Here is a 21095-nt window from a genome sequence, read left to right as displayed (position 1 = left end):
GTTTTTAGGATAATCTCCTCCCGAGCTTTTTTCTCAACTATGTTGGGTCGCCTTCCAGGGTTTTCAGAGTTTTTAGGATCTGTATTATAACGTAAAACATTTGTTTATAAATAGGTACCTAATAATTTTCTAACAGTTTTAATACTAACACCCCTCATATGATATTTTATTCTTTGGTGCCTAGTTGATTTCAGAGAATTATTTATGGTTATAACACCTTTAATTTAAACAGCCATGAAGAAATATTAATACTTATTTAAATACTCGTGGCGACTCCACAATGATTATTATGTAAGAAAGCACAGAAATTCTTATAGGACATCGAACAAACTTTGACTTCACATGACCCTATACTTCTTTAAAAAAGGGAGGTCCCTAATTCGACTATGTTTGTCTTTCTTGCAGGATATCTCGAAGAAACCTGGATTTGGAGGATTGGCTGTCATCGGATTAGGATCTGATGATAAAAATCCTGGGAAATCCCTGGCTACCCTTGAAAATTGAAGGCTGCGTGCCGGTAAAAACAACTCATCATTATTTTGTTTTGTGGGTGAGCCTATATAACCGTGAAACCTTTACCTGATGATATAAACTACAAAATCAAGGGAACCTCTCATCAATGTACTTGGGCTTATCTCATTCGTGTTGATGAAATCTTTACACAACTTGGCCGTTTTTATAAGGATGTATCTACTTCCGATACAGTCCGATTGCCTCTAACAGCCAGTTTCTTCATCAAAAGTTAAAGCCAAAGTAAAAGTCAAAGTAATGTCTTAAGTAAAAGTAACGGTTAAATTCAATTTTTCTATGAATTTTGCTGTCACTTTAGCCTTGAAAAAACGAATTTGACCGTTACTTACTGACTTTACTTTACTTTAGACATTACTTTAACTTTAACTTTTGATGAAGAAACTGGCTGTAAATCAAAATAAGTTACAGTAATGTGTAAACAATTTTGATCAAAAGGTTCCAGACATAAAATAAAACTTAATATAAAAGGAAGTTGGTATATAAGTGAAACATAATGTGTTGTAAATAAAGTGCTATATTTATTTTACAAAATAGTTACAAAAAAAACTTGACACACAAAAATTTACTGTACATACACACCTGCGGTTCTGATTACTTTTTTAAACCAACTAACTTAATAAAATGTACAATAAAGTATAATAATATATGATAAAAAAAAAAACTTTACTTAAGGTAAGAATACAACTTAAAAAGACGGTCCCAAAAAGAAAAAAATATACTAATATTTAATTCAATTCATAAGATTATGGCATTTCTTTACGTTAACGTAATACTGAACTTGCTAATACAACAAAAATATGTACGCTGTTCACTAAAATGTGATCTTTATACTTCTTATGAATATGTTAATATTGTAATAAATATGAACATTGTGACAAAATTATCATTGTGTATTGTAAAATTAAGCCAAGGCTACATTACTTTGCGATTAGAAATCACACACATAGTGATTGCATCAAAGTCAAATTACTTCTATAGATAAATTAGATGATTATCAAGTTCTTAGCTTCACGAGTTCAAGTGGTATCAAGTAATCTACTTCGATGCAACTATACTCGTCTATGACAGCCGTTGGTGAAATAATGGGACATTTTTCAATATTTCTCTAATTTACACATCAAATACAGTGAATAATTAATTTAGGCAGTCTTTAATATACTTTAGATAATAATTATATCCGTTAATCGCTCCATATTTTCATAATACACTAAATAAATAATAATACCAGATAAAGAATGGTAACATACCCTATAACTTAACTATTAATCAAAATATTTTACATACAAAATACAATATCAGCACATAATTCAGTAAAGCACTGTAAAACATTCTAAATATTGGTCTAGTTATTTATTGCATGGAACTTTGATGTCCCTTCCGAATACACGAACTACCTGATAGATGCAAATACATTTTTATTCTTAAGCCTGTATTAAAATGGTATTGCTTGTTTGTTGTTTACTATTGTTACACTGACACTTGGTTGCAGCACGATTACAGACTGCGCGTACAGTCGCAGCAGACGAGGCAGCTCGGCAACAATCGTTAACATAACTTACGTGCACACGTCAGCAACACTATCATATTGGGGTTTTATTACGCTTACTACTAATATTTTTCTAATACAATTGCCTACGCGTACAGGACGTCAATAAGACTGAGTAGTAAGCGGCACGCTACATGATTAGTATCACAAATCGTGCAGCAATTCTAACAACAATTAAATTTATTGCTATTTCACTGAAGACTCGATCGTCTTAAGGCAAATTAAACGTTGATTACATTACACTATTCAAATTTGACCTACCATTATTTAAAAATGCGATTACTGTGAACATGAGACTATCAAGTGAGTTAAATATGTTTCCAAAGTTTCATACAATATCGCTCGTTACAGCTTCAGAGCTAGCAGCGTTGTATCTAAATCTTACATTATAGTAAAATTACGCAACCACTGAAGAATAATGTAAATAAGTATACATCTCAAAAGTATGTTATTTGTTAGCTTCCTTGTAGGTAGCAACCTATAGGAAAAAGTTTTTGAATATCAAAAATAAAATACGCATCAAATTCATATGAATACTTTAAGAGCATGCACAAAAATATTGCATTAACATTAATACTTCAACAAGAATGAAATGGCATCGACGCGATTAAAGGGCGTCATTTTTCTCACAAAAATATAAAGAGACTGGTCATTTTAACCGGTGTAAAGTATGGACTACTTAATTATTAATATGATTGAAGTTTGTCTTGTAATATATAGCATTTCACACTTCTAAAAGAACCTATAAGAAGTATTTATCCATCAAAATTCAGTAATAGCTTAATCGTGTTGCGAAATATTATTACTTTATAGGTTTTTTTTACTTGATGTAAGCAATTACTATATTTGAATGAGTCTTCTTGTAACATTTGTACCATTTAGAGCATTTCTACAAATGTCAGATACGCAACGTTTTAGGTAAAGTACTTAATAATGTAATTTACTTGTACTAGGCATAGAAATGGGACATTTCGGTTGGTTGCAAAGTTTGGCACATTAAAAAATGATATGTTTATGTCATAACGCAGTGCTGTGAGGGGGTATATTTTAATACATGTGTGTACAAAAATATTAAGTCTCTATTTAAAACTTCATGACAGGAAATATTAGGGTTTGATTCCTTCTCACTCTAATAAAATTCAATGGAAGCCCCTTGCAAAATGTTCGTTAATTGAAACGTGCACATGAACCTTCCACTGGAATTAAATGAACTGTCCCATTTCCCATAGGTAGTTACTTACGCATAAAAGTTATTTAAACACGGTAAACAATCGACTTTAAAACATGATGCACTCGAAATGCTTAATATCGACTATATAAGTCACTATAATCAAACAGTAGTTCTGCTACCATTCCTAAGACTTCAAAAAGTTTTCTCTAATTCGATGTATAGAAAGCTAACTTCCGAAGCTGGCTTACTCAATAATGTATATAATGACATCAATGGCAAATACAACAACGAGATGGTTCAAGGACTTTACTCTAAACACCCAAGGCGTCGCTCGTTTCATCATAAGTACACTATGCAAGTCACATGCTGATATGTAATAGACGACAGTTATTCGATTTAAATACTGATAGAAATAATATTTACTCGATTATTATCATTTGTTGCACATGAAAAGCGTTGAAATCGTAAGCAAACCTCTATCCTCGTCGCATCTGTCCACGCGTCACACTCGCACTCAGAACAATCACAGTCGAGAAAATCGCACAATTAATAAATACACTAATATTAATTAGGCCTTTTTAGGACAGATAATCACAATTTCTTTAAATTAATATATCTCCTCGACGTACAATTCAAGCGACTCGTTTAATATCCTATTGCGTCTTCATATTCTTTGGATTCAAATTTTTCCTGTAAACAAAAGATGGTGGTTATACTTTAATTTTTAGAAAAGTCTGGCAAATTCGTATGTGATGCTTTCATGTTCCGTGAGGCACGGGGGGAGTAGTTAGCAGGAGATTTTACTCGTGCTCCACATTAGTGCTGTGAATTCACGCGCGATTTCTCGCCGTCCAATTATGGCAATACTGATACTGATCGGGGAATCCCGCTCACAACACCGTCCACATTTACGCCTGTTTACGGGACTTCACGGCACTAATGTGTGTTCCCCGTACATCGCATGGAGCATGAGAGTGTGAGTAGGAGTGTGTACCGGCGCGGGGTCAGGCGGCGGCCTGCGCGGGCGGGTGGGGGTGCGCGGGCGGGGCGCGGGCGCGGCCGCCGCGGGGCTTGATGCTCTCCGACACCTGCCACATCGCTTCCTCGCTCAGCAAGTCGTCAAACTCGTTGAACATCGCCAGAATACGCTCGTTCTTCTTGAACTTGTACTGCCTGCAATACAAATACGTCAATGTTTATAAGTTATAGTGACTGCCCTGAATTTTTATGTCTATTTGTAAAATGCCAAGAAAACAGCTTGACTAAACTACTTAAAAACTATCTTACTAAAACTTGCAAAACTATAAAAAAATATTACATACTCTTTATAAAATCTCTTCATATTTTCCATGATGTGGTACTGCTGCCACCTCTTGGTAAAATTAATGCAACCTTCTGGCAGAAGGTCTGGGTTTCCAATGTGAACGAAAGTCAGATCTTGAAGGACTAGACCACTGGAACAAAATATAAAGAACTTGAGTGCATAGAAAATGTTTGTATTTGTTATTTAAAAATATTTATGCTTCTTCATGTCATGTAAGGAACTGACAGTTGGTGGAGACAACAGTATAGCACAGAGTTCACACAATCACCGAAGAAAGGATTTATAAATTGGTCCGGTGCTTTCTGCAATGAGAATGAGAACCTTAGGGTGCGTCCACATCTGGCGAATGTGCCGCGAATGCGCAGCACGCGAGCCGATTGCGAGCTGTCTGCGAGCTGCGCGCGTGCAGTCATTGCGATAGTTTGGTGTGCCTCTTTAGCGCAACTCATGCAAGGCTCGTATAGAACGCGCGAGCGGCGCGCGATCTGCGCGCACTCAGTTCTCGCCCTTACAGTTCCGTTTATTATTTAATAAAGAGCGCGTCGCGCGCTGCCTGCGCGCTGATCGCGTGCGGCGCTTAGGTCGCGCGCGAACTGCGCGCGGGCGGCGCAGAAGCGGCGCACGAACAAAAATGCACGCGCGCAGCTCGCGGGCAGGTCGCAAACGGCTCGCGAGCTGCACATTCGCGGCATTCGCCAGATGTGGACGCACCCTAAAGAAAGCACTTTTCAGCTTTATTATTGTAGTGTATGTCTTGTTATAAAGCTTATTAATAAGGATCTATAAATTTTATTGTGCTTGATACAATAATAATATACATAGTTAACATACATGTAGGGTATGCAAGGCGATTGGGTCTCAGCCAGCGCCTGGCGGTAGTTGCGGAAGGAGGAGGACGAGTCGATGATGGTGCAGTACTCGTGCAGCGTGTCCACTATGGACCGCGGCCAGCCCAGTCGCCGAACTGGCGGGGAGTCCAGCGCAGAAACCAACGCTAGGTACGAATTGAAGTTGTTGATCTTGCGTAACGCCTTCATTACTTTCAAGAATTTGTTTGCGTATTTCTCGCGCTCGCGGGCCTCCTCCTGGAATAAGTAAGTTAGATTCAAAATTTTGCATGCCGTCTATCGCACTATATTGTACACTATGCTTGTCTCATTAAAATTAACAGTGTATCAATTGTATATAGGCCATTAAATGAAAAAATAAAATAAGTTTCAATATGTATTATAAATATTTATTTGAAGAGTCAGTCATTACATTTATAAAAGTTCTCCATATTCTACCATTTACATTCATGGGAGGACTTATCTCACCTGTTCCAAGATCCTAGAGCGAGCCCAATAGCTCATCTTATTGAAGTGTTCAGTGAAGCGCGTGAGGTTGGGCGAGCTCTCCTCCGATTGGTCGCGCGGCCACAGTAACACCTCGGCAGTGGTCAGACGTACGAACAACGCGGCGTCGAGTAGCGTCATCTGTTCCGCTAGCTCTGTCGCCTTGAAGTCCAGGAGAGTATCGCGACGAGTTGACACGCTGCCGTAGCAAGGGTTGTCGTACTCGTATCTGTTGTTAGTCTGTAACGTACATAAAATATTGCAAGAGTTCATTATTCCTGTTCACGATTTTATGATATATTTAAGTTTCATGTGAATGTGAACGTACAGCAGTTATTGTTACTGACCTGCTGGAAGTGTAGTTGTTTTTGTTTGTCGACTAGAATCTGTCTGAGAGTCTTGGCGATAATCAACTCCTCAGCGTCCACGAGCCAGTAAATGAACTCCATTATCTCCTGCATCAGCGGGCAGTCCAGATCCGACATCCTGAAGTTAAATGGAATGTTGTTAATAGATCAAGAATCTAGGCGAGTTGGATATATTGGAACCATCTTTTACATTTAAAAGAGCTTGTCCATCTGGATATCACAAGAAAAAACCACTGCAGTCAAGACGATCTTATGTGCTTTATACCGTTAAACTAACACAGCATATTGTTAAATACATATTGATTGGTAAATTGGCGACATGACAGCTGGTTTAATTTTATATAGGTAGTTAAATAGTTTAATCCACTGTGAATCTTCTTGACGAAGCGACGGCAATAAATCTTAGGGCCCAAATATTTCGCCGCGTCTATTGTAAGTAGGTAGACAAGCAGTACCGTGGATACTTACGTGAGGTCGGCAACGACACGAGTCAGCAGACACAGCGTGGAGCGCAGCTCGTGCGGGCGCGGGCGGAAGTGCTGCGCTCGCCGCACCAGCCGCGCCACCAGCCCGCTGGGCGACACCCACGTGCGGTACGTCGCCAGGAACGCCTCCTGGTACGTGAAGTCTGCGGACACAGCCACACACTCAACCACATACTGTTGCGCTATGCCTTCGCACAAGGCCCTATGTAAGCCACGAGTAAGACGAGAGCAATGCGAACACGTATGTTAAGACGCTTTCTAAATGTAGCAACTATTGCAGCATCTGGCCACTGGCTGATAACATAAAAAAATTTTCAATTGGTTTATACCTAGGAACTCGACTTTAGAGGTCCGGTGATAGTCAACAATTTTCAGTTGCTGCCGATGATTAAGTCAATTTCTTATTGCCATATTAAGCGATTTTTAAAGGTGCCGATTTCCTTAACCGTCAGTAGCAACGCTTTGGGCTATTTCACTTCTTCCCTCCCTCTCCCAGTGCCCAGCAAATTTGATAGTTGCCTTAACTAATGTTGCTCCGTGTAATAAGCGCCTTACGGTGTATACGAGTGTTTGAAAAGAGATTGCTTCACGTCTTACGCTCGGATTACGATAGGCGCCGTGTGCGAAGGACTCCATGGCATTTATTATCGAAGCTACAGAAGCACGGTACGATAGCTTGGTGTTCTAATTAATTTAGCTTCAAAAGTGTGAAAATAATATTCTATTGAATGAAATGACGTATTTAAACATATTTTTTATGCTTGTACAAAAAGTATAAAAATACGAAAAACTGATAAATATCGTGGCCAACTAAGATTAAGAGAGTTATAAAAAAATATTTAGGAGTCATAAATAACTAGAAACAAAGCTAAAACATCATTACAGCAGCATTCCACTACTACTAAACTTTGTAAGTTGTTATTATACAGAAAAAGCCTGTGCGAGAGCTCAGCACACATGACCATGACAGGACACAAACAAGGTACTTTACCAAATAGCGCGACACTATTCGATCATCCATTTATTGTTCCCGCACAATAATGTGTGCTCTATTGAAGAATTATATTATTTTATTTTGATTAAATATTCAAGCTACATTAAAAGGCCAATTGGTTTCAGGTAATCAGCACTACAATACATTAGCATTACAAACACTAAAACGAAGCAAAACTCCACAAGCCTCCAAATATTAGAAAAATATAGAACCAGCAAGTCATCCAGCCCATATTAAAGAATGGTTCAACCACTTACACTCGTCCGTTTCTGTAAAGTGAAAGCATGACAGTTGAAAAGTTAAAAGCAATGATAAGACATGACTTAAGCTAAAGGAGTAGTTAAAAATTTTATGGTGGTATTGTTTTAAACAGTTTGAGTCTAGATATATTTTCAGTCGTCATATATTATGTCCAGGAACCAAAATGCAATATTAATGTCTGCCACCATGTCAATGAACAATGAGATGATTAAGGTATGTATATAATTTTACCGCGATCATTCAGGGTGATGCATATCGGCAATACAAGTAAATGATCCCATATCCATATTTGAGTGTGTCGTACCTTTGGTAGCTTTGGTGGCGAGCACGATGAGCGCGTCGGGCTGTCCGCCGCGCACCTCGGGCCCGTCCTTGCTGGGCCCCTTCAGCACCAGCCACGCGCTCACGTCCGTCTGCAGGATGATGTCGTCCGGGTCCGCGGCCGGAGGCTCGCTGTTAGCCTCCACTGCAGCCGGGGGAGGTTCCGTGCTGCCTTCACTTCGCTGTTATAAAAATAAAACATAATAAAAAATCGAATTCGTACAAAAATACTTCAGTAGAATAAATCAGTCATTGTTATACCTGTGATGGTACAGGCGACGGCGTAGGTTGTTGTTGCACGAGCATTTCCAACTCGTCCTCGAGCGGAAACTTTCCGGGCGCCGTGGCGCTTGTAAATGATTCATCGGAATTCTGAAACCAAGAGGCAATCATAATTAGTTAAGGAATTCTGTATTTGCTAAAAAGATTAATAAGACCGTGAATGACTTACGTTATTCAAAACAGTTTCATCAGTGGAGCTATTATGCGACGACGGCCGCGGCGACGGAGGAGGCAATAGTTCGTTGCTTGAGTTAACTGAGAGCTACAAAAGTAAAGAATAAATAAATGCACTGAAAAACATAGGGGCGGTACATATTATTGTAACAGTTTAATTCACACCTGTTTAGTCTTATTCATCTTAGGCGGCAGGGCTGGCGGCGGCTCCAGCGGGATGGGACTAGTACCACTCGAAGTAATGTTAACACTGTCTTCAGAGCCACTGCTAAAAAAAGAAAATTTTATATAGCCAATCATACAAAAAAATGTATAGGTCTTGGAATGGCGAAAATTTGTATGCTTCATACCTCATTGGTGGGTTTCCAAAATGCTGGACAGTGAACGATTGCGCTATGGAGCGCTGAACTTGTTGCCGCTGCAAACTTATGGAGCCATCGGTAATTTGTTTGGCGCTGCATATAAAAAAGATCACATATTATATTTAAAACCCTGTGACTGCAAACACAGTTAAAATAATATAAAATTGCATTGTTAATAAGTATTGCTAACGCGAGTCTATACGTACCTAGCCATATTATATGTGTGTATAGAGTGACGGAACATATCCGGCGGGGCCGCGGCGTTGTTCGGCGGATGACTGCAGTTTCCAAACATCTCCATGTACGCCATTACTAAACAGACAATACGGTTTAGTAACACTCCACGGTAATAACACAAGGCGTAATTGAATTAAACACTGTATAGCATTTTAGGACTTATTTTTCACCTTTAGCTGTAACGTGAGAAGTTTACAAGGCAGGTAAAATTAACAATAGAATTTTCCCAATATAAGTTCTTAAAGTCTTTTTTTTCTAAAATGTATACAAGTTTAAAGTATAATACACCTTTCAGTTAGTCAAAGATATGTTCTCATTTAATAAGAGCGTAGGCGAAAATGCGTTTTTCGAAGATTTTATTAACATGAAACAGCAATAACACATGATCGTAATGAAGCGCTAACAACATTCATTATCTTTGGTGATAATTAACTACGGCGCGAACCGAGTTCCGCTTTGTTAACCAACGCTTGTAAGCTGCGAAGCTTGTGCATACACGTCGTCATATCGCACGTGGAAAGCAAGCAAGGCGACCACCATGATGCAAACTCTTTATTGCCACATCGCTTGTAATTATTGCAAGAAATGTGCCATAAATGGGTTTGGAAATTCACGATAAAGCCGCCTAACATCGACAGTGAATTCGGCGCCTAATTTTTCTAGTGTGAGTGACAAGAAGCTTGTTGACTGCTAAAGCACGTCTGATGAGTCTCCAACATGTCGTTTCTTGGAGTGGACCTTTATGTCTAAAACATAATGAAACAAATATGCTTGCATCTTCATAAAACGGATGTTTTTTGGAGCTAAGTAGCGCTTTACATGCATAGATCCACTCACCGCTGTACGCGACGCTTTGGAACACTGCCGCGCCGCACCGGCACAACAGACAAACATGCCGTTATAGCCCCACACATTACATTATCATTCATATACCATAGCGCCCAAGAAAACACAATGACCAAAGAATATTCAGAATCATAGAACCAATGAGTGAAAACTGGAAGCCCTTATATATTGTCATCAATCACAGACATGAAAACAATATTGTTTAGGATTCACATAAACATGAACAGTGCCATTGACAATGTGATAAGTGTGTAATAGAATAGGATACATTCACAGTTTTCTTTCGTTGACATTCACATACATATTTACAATTCATTATTAACCGTCGGAACATTTGCATATGCAGGCATTAAATTGACTTGTAGTTAGCAATTGTTGTAAAAAGTTATTAGATTTTTATTTATAGAAATAATTTCGTTCCACCACCAAAATTGGGTCAAGTAGTTTACATTGTAGTTTTTGAGGATTGTAAAAAATGAAGCAAAAAGTATACTGACTGTGTTTTTTCTTGAGCGGCAGCGGCGGCGGTCGCGGCGGCTGATGCACGGCCAGCGTGTGCGGCCGCGCCTCGCCGTGCAGCGAGCACACCGGGGACGGCCTGACAACACCGACATAGGTTAATATCGACATAACACAGGCCTCGGCCACAACAGATTGCGACGGCGTGAAGGCTGTATGTGCTAATCACCTGATTTCAACAGTGGGGAAGTGTTGTTGTACGTCGACGCGGATGTTGCGGCGCGTCTTGACGGGCAGCTCGGGCGGCGTCTCGCTCTCGTCTGACGTGATGCTCGCCAGCCTGCAGCGCAAAAAACTCAGTTACGAAAATAAACAATCAAGTTAGTCAGTCCGTGTCGCGTCCTTGGCGGTGTAACGCCATGTTGCGATAGTTTTTTTAACTAAAAAATTAATGTACCGAACTATGTTAAATTTTATGTTGTATAACTCTGCACACCAAGTATGAGATTTTATCAGTGCTGGTTATTTGTGTACAAGCTGTGTGAGTTTTATTGTTGTGTAAGTGGCTACACTACATCAAATTTGTGGCAATATAATGTTGTCAAGTGAAACTATTCGAATTATATTAACTGACATACAAACACAGATATTCTTATGAACTACGAATAAGGAGGGTGTGTGTGGTAATATAGAAGAAACACTCACTTTGAAGATTGGTGCGTGGTTATACTGTTCATATTGGTTACATTCATGCGGCTCTCAAAGCTTTGTAGTGTGCACTTCAATTCGGTCACACAGTCTGTACTGTTAAAAATACTGCAAAAACAATAACAGGAAGCATGATACTTAAGATATTTAATATACTTTGGTATAGTTTTAAGTTACCATTTTTTGTGAAAACTATATTATTGTAACTATGATACTCAAAAGCATATTCAACATCTTCGAAACACGGAAACCAGGACAAATGAAAAAGACAAGAGAGAGTGATAATTAAAAATGTAACAAATGTGTTTTAAAAACATGTGCAAACAAAACAGAAGAAAAGACCGGTAAACCAGGTTAAAGGAAGGGTTATAGAGTGAGTACCTGTCCGTATGGCTCGTGTAGTGATGTGAGGAGAACGAAGAGTGGAAGCTGTGCTCCGCAGACATTTCCGCGTGACCCACTGACACGAATCCAGACTCATTGGAGAAACTGAAAAACATATATTTCACGATTTGAATTATCTATTTATTTTATATAAATAGACTTATAATTCTCTATTAATTTATTTGCGTCAGTAATAAATCATTAACAGTGTTGGTTAGGGAAGGAAAACTGTATAATTTCAATACTATTTGTTTTGCGATTATCGTGTTACTGTAATTTTATAGTATGTAACAGTAAATTCCCTCAATCAATTAAAAAGTGTCATACTGTTACAGACTTTTTATCGTCCCACTGCTGGGCACAGGCCTCCTCTCACATGGAGAAGTATTGAGCGTTAATCACCACGCTTGCTCAATGCGGGTTGGTGATTTCGGACTGTATAGTCCAGGTTTTTTCAAGATGTTTTCCTTCACCTTTTTATCAGCCATTGGTGTCCAAGTAATACTTAGAAAGTACATACAAACTTAGAAAAGTTGCATTGGAACTTGCCTGACCTGGAATCGAACCCACGCCCTCATTACTCGAGAGGTTGGTTCTTTACCCACTAGGCCACCACGTTTACAAAAAGTGTCATAGATTGAATATATTGATTTTTGGATCTGGCACACCAAATCTTACTAAATATAATATATTTAATAAGAATAATAAACTTCGTAATTATAGCATTTATAACAGGTTATAGCACTGTAGCAACAACAGATAAGTTGAAGGGGTTTTTTTTTTTAATTCATGGCACAAATCATCAAATATCCCTCCCGCTGCGGGTTAGCGGCGGTGAGGACTTTTACTAACTAAAAATCCATCGTGTTCCGTCGTCGACCTTTTATGTACCAGGGCTGCGGTAACTCTTTCGAACAATCCCGCAGCCTCGGCACGTAAGTTCAAGGGCTCGCAACAACAATGTATAATTTCCTATTATAAGAATATTATATTATTATTATTGTATAAGACAGTAGAGTAGTCATACCGATTGTGGTTGGAATGCACGTGCGCGTGAGTGGAGTTCATGTGCGACTCGTGCGACTCCAGCGACGCGCGCAGCTCCGTGGCGTTGTTGCAGCTGCACATACCTACAATACAATATTCAACGTACATGCCAAATTATATGATCCAATAATATTATACATGCCAAAGTGTGTTCGTTTGTTATAGTTTCACATACAATTTGGGGTAAAATTTGGCACAAATGGTATTTGACGACGAAAATAAGTTATATTTTATTATATCTAATATATATTTTTTATACAGGACTAGGAGCAGTTACTCGACTTGAGGATAAAACTATCGGGGGTTTTGAACATGTACCTTCAGAAGAAAGTAAGCGTAGGTATAGTAACTTCTAAAACAAAAACTAGATTACTCATAAAAGTAATCGAACTCCTTAAGGCAATTGCTCTATGACTTGAGTCATCAAACCTTTTTGGTCATGATGTAGCTACGTCAATTAAAATGTGTCAAGTTTTTTTAGAATACTAGTGCATTTATTTGTTACATTTGGGTCAGGGATTAAACATGAAAGCGTTACGAACACATTGTTTAAATATAGTGATATTATCACGCTAACGTTACCATGTAGTTTCATTATTTACAATTGGATTGGGTCCACTTACTCAATGTAGGATAAATTCGAATAAATTTTGCGCAAACATCAACCAATTCGCCATGGTAATAAATGTGGTGTTATTACCAAGGCTAAAATTGACATGAAACAAAACAGTGATCACTGGTAGCCAAGAGAGAATGGCAATGTGTTGAGGAATAAAAGCGATTAAAGCCAAATACAAAATGAGTTTGCATTTAATAGACTTTCACGATGAAACTATCCAATTGATAAAGTTAGAGGATGAATGGTGATGGAAGGTTGGAAATGTTAATTATAAAGATTTATTCGGGTAAACCGTCTCTAAGGAAACGGATGCAACGTCAAACAGTTATAATAGGGTTTTAAAAGGTTTCTTACCAACTAGCTCCGAGCTAGGCGGTGTGGCAAACACGTGGTCGTGATTGGTGGAGTCGTGTGCGTTACGCTCTTCGTCGTTAGACACGTTGAGCATTGAGTCCAAAGAGCCGCTGCTATGAGATTGCAGGGACAGTCTGGAAATGGACAAACCCACACTTTAATATTTGCTACTTGGAGATTATCGAATTTCTAAAATTGACCAATTATATAAAAAAAGTATTTAGTTATTAGTCTAATCGTATATACTACATAGGCACGCATGAAAGTTTGACAAACTTTCAAATTGTCAGTTAAGTTGTACCTTCAACTAACCTATCAATAGAGAGAGCCAGTAGGGAGTTGTCGTTCGCCGACTTGCGCTTAGGCGGCAGAGGTGGGGCCAACTCGATTTTCCTGCAAACACACATTGCACTCTCACTAACCATACCAGCTTAATAGCCTTGTGAAACTTCCAAGATTATTGAACCCAGCCCTACTAATCCAACGTGAAATTAAATATGTATTTAAAACGAACCCTGAAATGACCGATTAGGATTTGTTCGACTACTTTTGAGAACACTCATTTGTTCAATAACCCCAATACAGAAATTAAAATTTGCACCCTGTGTTAAGCGTTAGAGCATCTCAAAATAACGGAGCCACGATATTTTACGATATTTGAAAGTATTTGCAACGCCATAAAATTTTATGCAATCCATCAATACTGTACGTGTGACTTTCACGCGGGGACGAAGTACGAGTGATGTGATGTCTGTTGGCGTGCAGTGTGTGTATTGAAAGTCGTGGTGGCCTACTGGCCGCCTGCGTCTCAAGTGTTAGCATGCAGGATTCCATTGTAACTTTTCAGAGTTATTTGTCTTTCTAAGTTATCTTGGGGATTAGAGACTAACGGTCCAGTATGGTGATTAATGATTAACTCTGTCCATGATTGTATGAGAAGTGGCATGTACGGTGCAGTGGTAAGTAGTGTGTGGTGATGACTGACCGGTTGGGCCGCGCAGGCTTGGGCGGCGGCGAGTCGGGCGCGTCCAGCACGGACTCGGAGGAGTGCGAGGCCCGCACGCCGCCCTCCGCGCCGCTCTCGCCCGTCAGCAGCGACCGCTCCTTCGGCGTCAGCGGGATGTCTGCAACATACAACATAGCTCATACACTAACCACTCCTAAAGAAAACAAGCATGATGTAAATGTAAACAGGCTTCTAAATAACCAACTATCTCAGGAATAGCATCTCATAAAAAGTACCACATACTGGTTTTGCAGCTACGAAGTATTGGACAGCTAAATGATAGCTAAGAATTTTGCAGTTGTATTTAATTAGCGGAACTGATTAGTTCCATCACACTGATTTTGTAATAGAGGCTCTATTATAGCGTTTCAACAGAAATGAATAACGCACCTGGCAAGGAATTCCTTTGTGTTGAAGACCGCGGAGAGACGAGAGCGGGGCGCGGGGAAAGTGCGGGACGAGTCATGTGTTGCTGAGCCAGCGCTGAGACTTCTTCCACGGCGCCTGTCACCCCTTTTACTACTGAGCTCACATATTCCGGGGACAATGCTTCGGCCGATGTATCTAACTCCTCGTTGCTGGCATCAGCTCGCAGGCTGAGCGCAGTGATCTCGTCGCACAGGCGTATGAGCGTGGCTAATGCAGCGCACAGACGCTTTACGGCGCTTGTTAGTTGCGGTGATCGACTGCAGTACGGTTTTATTGCTGAAAGGGTAATGTGCACAAACATTGAACAAAACTATATAAGCGAACCCATAATGTTCTATTCATAGTAGCAGTTCATGGGCGTAATGTTGGTTTATATTTTATAAAAGTTTTGTTTGCAGAACGATAACAAGAATACTACGCAGTCAAAAGGGAACATCATCACATCAGTAGTCAATTGATTTACAATAATATAACATTTTTGAAATATAAATTGTTATCTAACGTTAGGTCGATAGAGAGGTTTGAAACATACAAATTAATTACCTTTATGTATATTTGCAATTGATTCAAAAACAATAGTGCCATTGTCAGGGAGCATTTCCAGTTTCCCCTTTGTGATAACATCCGAAAAGTGTTTTAAGCCGAACGTAACCTGCGAACAATAGACATGTTAAGATAAATTTATGTAAGGAATCCACACTGTAGTATAAACACTAACTTGGAGGTGAAGTACGAACCTCTTTGACTAGCCGTTCGAGTTCTTTGGCTGGTGTGACTTCCCCATCCTCAGCTGTATTCATTTTGTTTGCCATATTTCTAATTTTTGGGCTAAGCGGAGAGTGCGATCTGCTGTAACATAGACGTCAAACAATAAGCATAAAATGTTTTAATATACTTACAGATTACCGAGGGACGAATGATAAAATAATAGGGGAATATAACTTTTTAATACGATTTTAATATAATATTTGCCAAAACGAATGAAAACCAAAGTATAATTATAATAAACCACCTAAAACTAATACCAAATGCTTTTATATGCCTAATATATTATAATATACACAATAGGCATGATGACAGTAATCAAAAATCATTAAAATAATATATTTATTAAATTAAACTTGAAGCTCGGAATATAAAACGCGCATTGTTTTCTTTATTAATAATGTGATTAATATGTATTTTTATAAAATAAAATTACGAAATAAGGCAATCCGCCATGATATCTTGAACACCAATCAGAGCTCGTGACGTCATCTCTCGAAACAACTCGCGCGAAAGCGCGCGAACGTCACATTTCGTTATTGTGAACTTCCACTGCGACCTTTGTTTTTAATTAATTAATTGTTTATAACACGAGTTATGGAGCCCGGATTTATCAAGGCAAAGAGCGCTAATTTTCCTAGAATTGATATCATAATGCTGGGAAAGTTTTTGGCATCAAATAAAGATTTTTGTTCAGCTGAATTTAGAAATGTTAAAACTTCCATGTAAGTAGGTATACTAGTTTAATTAAAAAACAATGAGAGATGAAACCTAACCTCGAAATAGTTATTTACATTATAAACTATGCTAGAATCTAGAGAACTATGTAATAACTTACATCAAAGTGATCTTCACAAAAATAAAGTTGTACCCTGGGCAATATTGCTTTTGAATCTCGCCTTGCAAGTTTAAGCCACTTGTTTCGTATTTTTTTATTGTGAGGAACGTACACAAATAACTTATCAGGAGTTGTTTTGGATGTGTTCTTACACTGGGGGACCCCACAACACCTATGCCCTTTCGAATTCATATTTAATAACACAAAAAAACTTAATTATTGCACGAGCGTTGTTTACTTGCGTCTTGTAATTTCAGTCGTGACGTCACAAGTGACGACATGACACTGACAAGCGTTTTCGCGCCGGATTCAAAGTGGACAGAGAAAAATGCAATTATTTAATAAAAAAACTTCGCATTTTCTTAAAATTAATAATTTTTCATATAAAATAGACGTATACCTACATCATAGAAAGGAATTTAAAAATTTGTCATCATGCCTATTATCAGGATAAATAGATAGAAATAAACCATTTGTTCATTCAATCAAAGTGCTATCTATCTATTATAAATAAATGCTCATTTAAAATGTCATTGCTTGGTATGCGTTGCGAAAGAATCTGCTTTGCATGCAAGCCCACACTTCGCACGCGAATACAAAGCTAAGCTATATTTGATATTCAAGTAGGAGGTCCCGGTTGACCTTACTCTATGTGAGTTCAACGACTAACAAAGTAAACTGTATAATATGTATCACATATTTTGAAAAATTATATTAATAACAGACATAGATGATCAAAATTACATAGAAAAAACTTTATTTGTTATTGTTTTTGCATTGGTTCACAATGTCAAAGTCATGAAATGAAAGGACAATTATATAGCTTTTCTGAATTGGATGTTAGGTTTATAAATTTCGAGTTTTAACTTTCCTATCATTTTATTATATGTATGTAGATTTTGTTGTGGTGTTTGTTATTATGTGTTTGAATATTGTTGCGGATCGTAAAAGAATATGTACAATTATTCAATTATAACAGTGTAAAACATAATAGTCCCGATTTTCTATGTGCCAACACACTGATCACAGCCTGGTATCTCTGTGTCTGGTTGTCAATTGATTACATTCAACGGACACAATTGTAGATGTCTTATATTCACTAATTTATACTATTAAGGAGTAGTCTTTTTGTCCTTCAATTAATAATGTGAATTTAGATCCAAACAAATCATACCGTTTTCCATTGTTAGCGAATCTCCGTTGAAGTCTGTTTGTTCGTTTATTAAACCATTCGCCAACAGGCGATCGCAAAGCACTAGACATTGTGAAGTAGCTACTGGCAGCTTCCACGCCTTAACCGTAAAGAATAACCGATTTACACTTGTTTTATAAACTTTTTGGGTGCAGAATCACTTGGTAACGTTTTCATTGAAACAAAAAAAGGTGTTCACGGTCCGTACAATAAACAAAAAGCGATTCGGTCGCGCTGACAGCTCGCGCGGACATTAAAATGTAATCACTTAACATTGCACGCACTAAACTAATGAGATTTCAGCGGACAATGTACTAATGAGTCCGACAGTCGCGGGTCGTGCTCGTGACTCATAATTAATGCCACATTTGGTGCAATGTCCACACCACATTAACAACAAACCCAATAGATATAAAAGGTCATACTATTTTCTTTACTATTACGACACTACAAAACTATTTACGTGACTATTTGAATAAAAAATTAACTTAACACAATGACATTGTTCTTGCACTAAAGGCAAAGATAATACTGTGAGTATGAGGGACACTTTCTTGTCGCTGTCAGTCGAAAGATAGGAGAGCTATGTGCCTATGTAAATTTATCAATAAAGATAACAAGTTATATACAGTTTTAAGATTTCACCACAATGTAAACAAGTCTCCAGATAAGGTCTATGCCATAAGATGTAATCAAGAACATCTGCAGTTAGCACTGATAGCATTTGTCATGAAGGTTATAATTAGTACGTCTCATTATCAAGATTCTGTTACTACCTCATAAATACATAGGTATTATACATAGGTAAGAAAACTACTATAGAGTAGTTTTCTTTGTATTTTGAGTACCCACTTACCGAGTTATTTTTATTAGGTCACTAGGATCTTGGAATAATATTTGAATGTGGATAAATAATGGGTATCCAATATGCATGAATAGTTAAGTGTGCAATAATTTTAATTGGGCACAGGCCCAGACGGTCACAAGCATGACTGTCCAAATACACAGTTGAGTTTTTTGAAGTATGATTGTGATGCGCGGAAACAAGGCGCGATATCATAGAAACGGATGTGTTTGTATTGTGACCTGATATTGGATGAGAGATGCGGCCGGTGATGCTGTTGCGCCGGTGAGCGCATGTTTGAGATGCGCTCGAGCAGGTCGTCCTTGAATGAGCGTGCGCGCCTCGCCAACTTGTTGGCGCCGCGCAACGACCCGCGGTGTCCCGAGCTCCCCTCGCTGCCAGATTCGTTCTCTGTAATTTTATTGAATCAATTACTACAAATTACCACACTAATGAATTCAGGGGAAGCTGCAGTTAGCAGTTAGTTAACAAACATTTGATTTACTCATTGTATAATTGGCATTGGTCACTCATCCGTATTCAAACAATGATAAAAATATCCCAGCACTTATCGTTTTACAAACTAACTAAGTATAAATGTACGGAGGGCAGATTCATAGATTACGACCAAATGAGATCTACGAAAAATCTGGAGCAACCTACAAAGCTATAAATATATACTATGCAAGAATACCTAAAGAATTGAGTTCAAGATCTTGACTAATCATCCATGAAATTTTAGAATCATAACATTCAATTACTCATTAGTATACGATCGTATAGCATGTACAGCTACTATTATGGCTGGCTAAACAAAACTTGAATGTAAACACATTACCATTTTTTAGATGACCTTATGAACACGATACATACGTTGCGTCATTAAGACATTCAACATCAGAAAACCACCTTGTAGGTACCTATTTGGACGTTATTTACAATGAAGGCTAAGAACCTAACAAATTTTAATAACACTCAACAGAAAAATGTCTGTATTCTGTATCATCATGGAGTCGAAAAGGTTAATTCCAATAGGTACATATAAGCGACGACCTTCTTCATAGATTACTAAATTACCTTGATGAATGACTGATTTAATACAAATAGGTATGTAATAGAATCTTATATTTATTCCTTATTTTTTAACTTACCAACAGGTAGACACTGATTAGGTACCTCGAAATAATTTACAATAGGTATAATGGGAAACTTCACAAAAATACTGATGATTAGTAAGTATTTTGCAGTCTTTACATAATGCGCCCCAGCGCTTTTTCGGTAAAACGATGGAAGAGTTTTACAACATAACTTAGGCGAATTTGTTATTTCAGAGAAGGTTACATGAGACTATGTGCTAAGTAGCAGTGGCTTTACAGTACTGTAAAGCCACTGACGATAGTTTATTGCATAGAATGTTTACAAACCTTTCGTTACTCTTTTCTAACTTCTACCTCAGAACCTAACTTAGAACTAATTGCTCATAAATCTACAAATCCACAATTTATCACATTAGAAACCGAAAGAGCACTTGAAGTGACACTATTTTCGACTGAAGCAAGTTCTTGGTTGACTTTGGATAAATTCAATTCTGACTAATCTCAATTTAATTAGACACTGACATCATTACAAGACTATTTTATCCTTTAGCAGCAGGAAGGTGTATGCAATATCAATCGGGTTCGGCGTTCAACAGGAAAATAATTATTTTTTTAATATCCTACATGAACATATTGGTATGGTATGATTTTCGCAGCAATTTTAGCCTTGCATCAAAGGAGCATAAAAACCGACTCAAAAGTTGGGAAAACTCAATGTTCTTTTAAATAACCCTTCCCCTGCAGCAATTTAATTAGGAGTACCTATTCACTGTATAAGAAGTCATATTGGATCTCAAACTGAAGAATAAATAGCAGGAAAAAAATACCTCAACTGACTGCAGTTGTAGCCTCAGGTCGTGAAACAGGTATCTGGTATCCACAACACCCAAACGGTAAAAAGTAAGGAAATTGAACTGTAGGTCACAAACGGGAAGATATAAACATAGTAAACATCAGTTTATCAATTATAATGCCGATGACGCGGGAGTTTATAAATAAACGCGAAGGCGACAGGAGGACGCGCCCAAAGTCGCAGTGACGACTGGCGTCGACTGAACCAGTGAACCTCCGCACTTGTGACTCGCACCGCCCGCGACAGACGGACGCCCGCCGCGGT

General features: G+C 38.2%; 1 protein-coding gene across 12 annotated transcripts in view; it reads right to left on the bottom strand.

Annotated features, from left to right (window-relative positions):
- Nucleotides 1–1027: 1027 nt before the first annotated feature.
- Nucleotides 1028–21095, bottom strand: part of LOC124640449 (guanine nucleotide-releasing factor 2) — a 33435-nt gene continuing 13367 nt past the window's right edge. For 2 of the 12 annotated variants that reach the window (XM_047178278.1, XM_047178229.1), the window contains exons 2-28: nucleotides 19124–19292; nucleotides 15980–16091; nucleotides 15786–15894; nucleotides 15204–15518; nucleotides 14793–14931; nucleotides 14120–14200; nucleotides 13808–13941; nucleotides 12815–12917; nucleotides 11785–11892; nucleotides 11401–11511; nucleotides 10925–11035; nucleotides 10734–10834; nucleotides 10228–10251; nucleotides 9360–9465; nucleotides 9142–9246; nucleotides 8957–9059; nucleotides 8787–8879; nucleotides 8597–8707; nucleotides 8319–8517; nucleotides 8011–8022; nucleotides 6743–6902; nucleotides 6254–6392; nucleotides 5889–6146; nucleotides 5404–5657; nucleotides 4571–4702; nucleotides 4243–4421; nucleotides 1028–3938 (exon numbers count right to left, since the gene is read on the bottom strand). In XM_047178278.1, the coding sequence (XP_047034234.1) occupies nucleotides 4253–4421; nucleotides 4571–4702; nucleotides 5404–5657; nucleotides 5889–6146; nucleotides 6254–6392; nucleotides 6743–6902; nucleotides 8011–8022; nucleotides 8319–8517; nucleotides 8597–8707; nucleotides 8787–8879; nucleotides 8957–9059; nucleotides 9142–9246; nucleotides 9360–9465; nucleotides 10228–10251; nucleotides 10734–10834; nucleotides 10925–11035; nucleotides 11401–11511; nucleotides 11785–11892; nucleotides 12815–12917; nucleotides 13808–13941; nucleotides 14120–14200; nucleotides 14793–14931; nucleotides 15204–15518; nucleotides 15786–15894; nucleotides 15980–16091; nucleotides 19124–19292 (3458 nt within the window). In that variant the 3' untranslated portion in view covers nucleotides 1028–3938; nucleotides 4243–4252. Of the gene's footprint in view, nucleotides 3939–4242; nucleotides 4422–4570; nucleotides 4703–5403; nucleotides 5658–5888; nucleotides 6147–6253; nucleotides 6393–6742; nucleotides 6903–8010; nucleotides 8023–8318; nucleotides 8518–8596; nucleotides 8708–8786; nucleotides 8880–8956; nucleotides 9060–9141; nucleotides 9247–9359; nucleotides 9466–10227; nucleotides 10252–10733; nucleotides 10835–10924; nucleotides 11036–11400; nucleotides 11512–11784; nucleotides 11893–12814; nucleotides 12918–13807; nucleotides 13942–14119; nucleotides 14201–14792; nucleotides 14932–15203; nucleotides 15519–15785; nucleotides 15895–15979; nucleotides 16092–18019; nucleotides 18544–19123; nucleotides 19293–20805; nucleotides 21048–21095 lie in introns of those variants that run through there. The other 10 variants (XM_047178302.1, XM_047178307.1, XM_047178237.1 and 7 more) reach the window with 10 other exon arrangements.

Source organism: Helicoverpa zea, chromosome 2 (assembly GCF_022581195.2).
Source record: "Helicoverpa zea isolate HzStark_Cry1AcR chromosome 2, ilHelZeax1.1, whole genome shotgun sequence".
NCBI lineage: Eukaryota > Metazoa > Arthropoda > Insecta > Lepidoptera > Noctuidae > Helicoverpa > Helicoverpa zea.
This window is presented reverse-complemented; position numbering and strand designations above follow the sequence as displayed.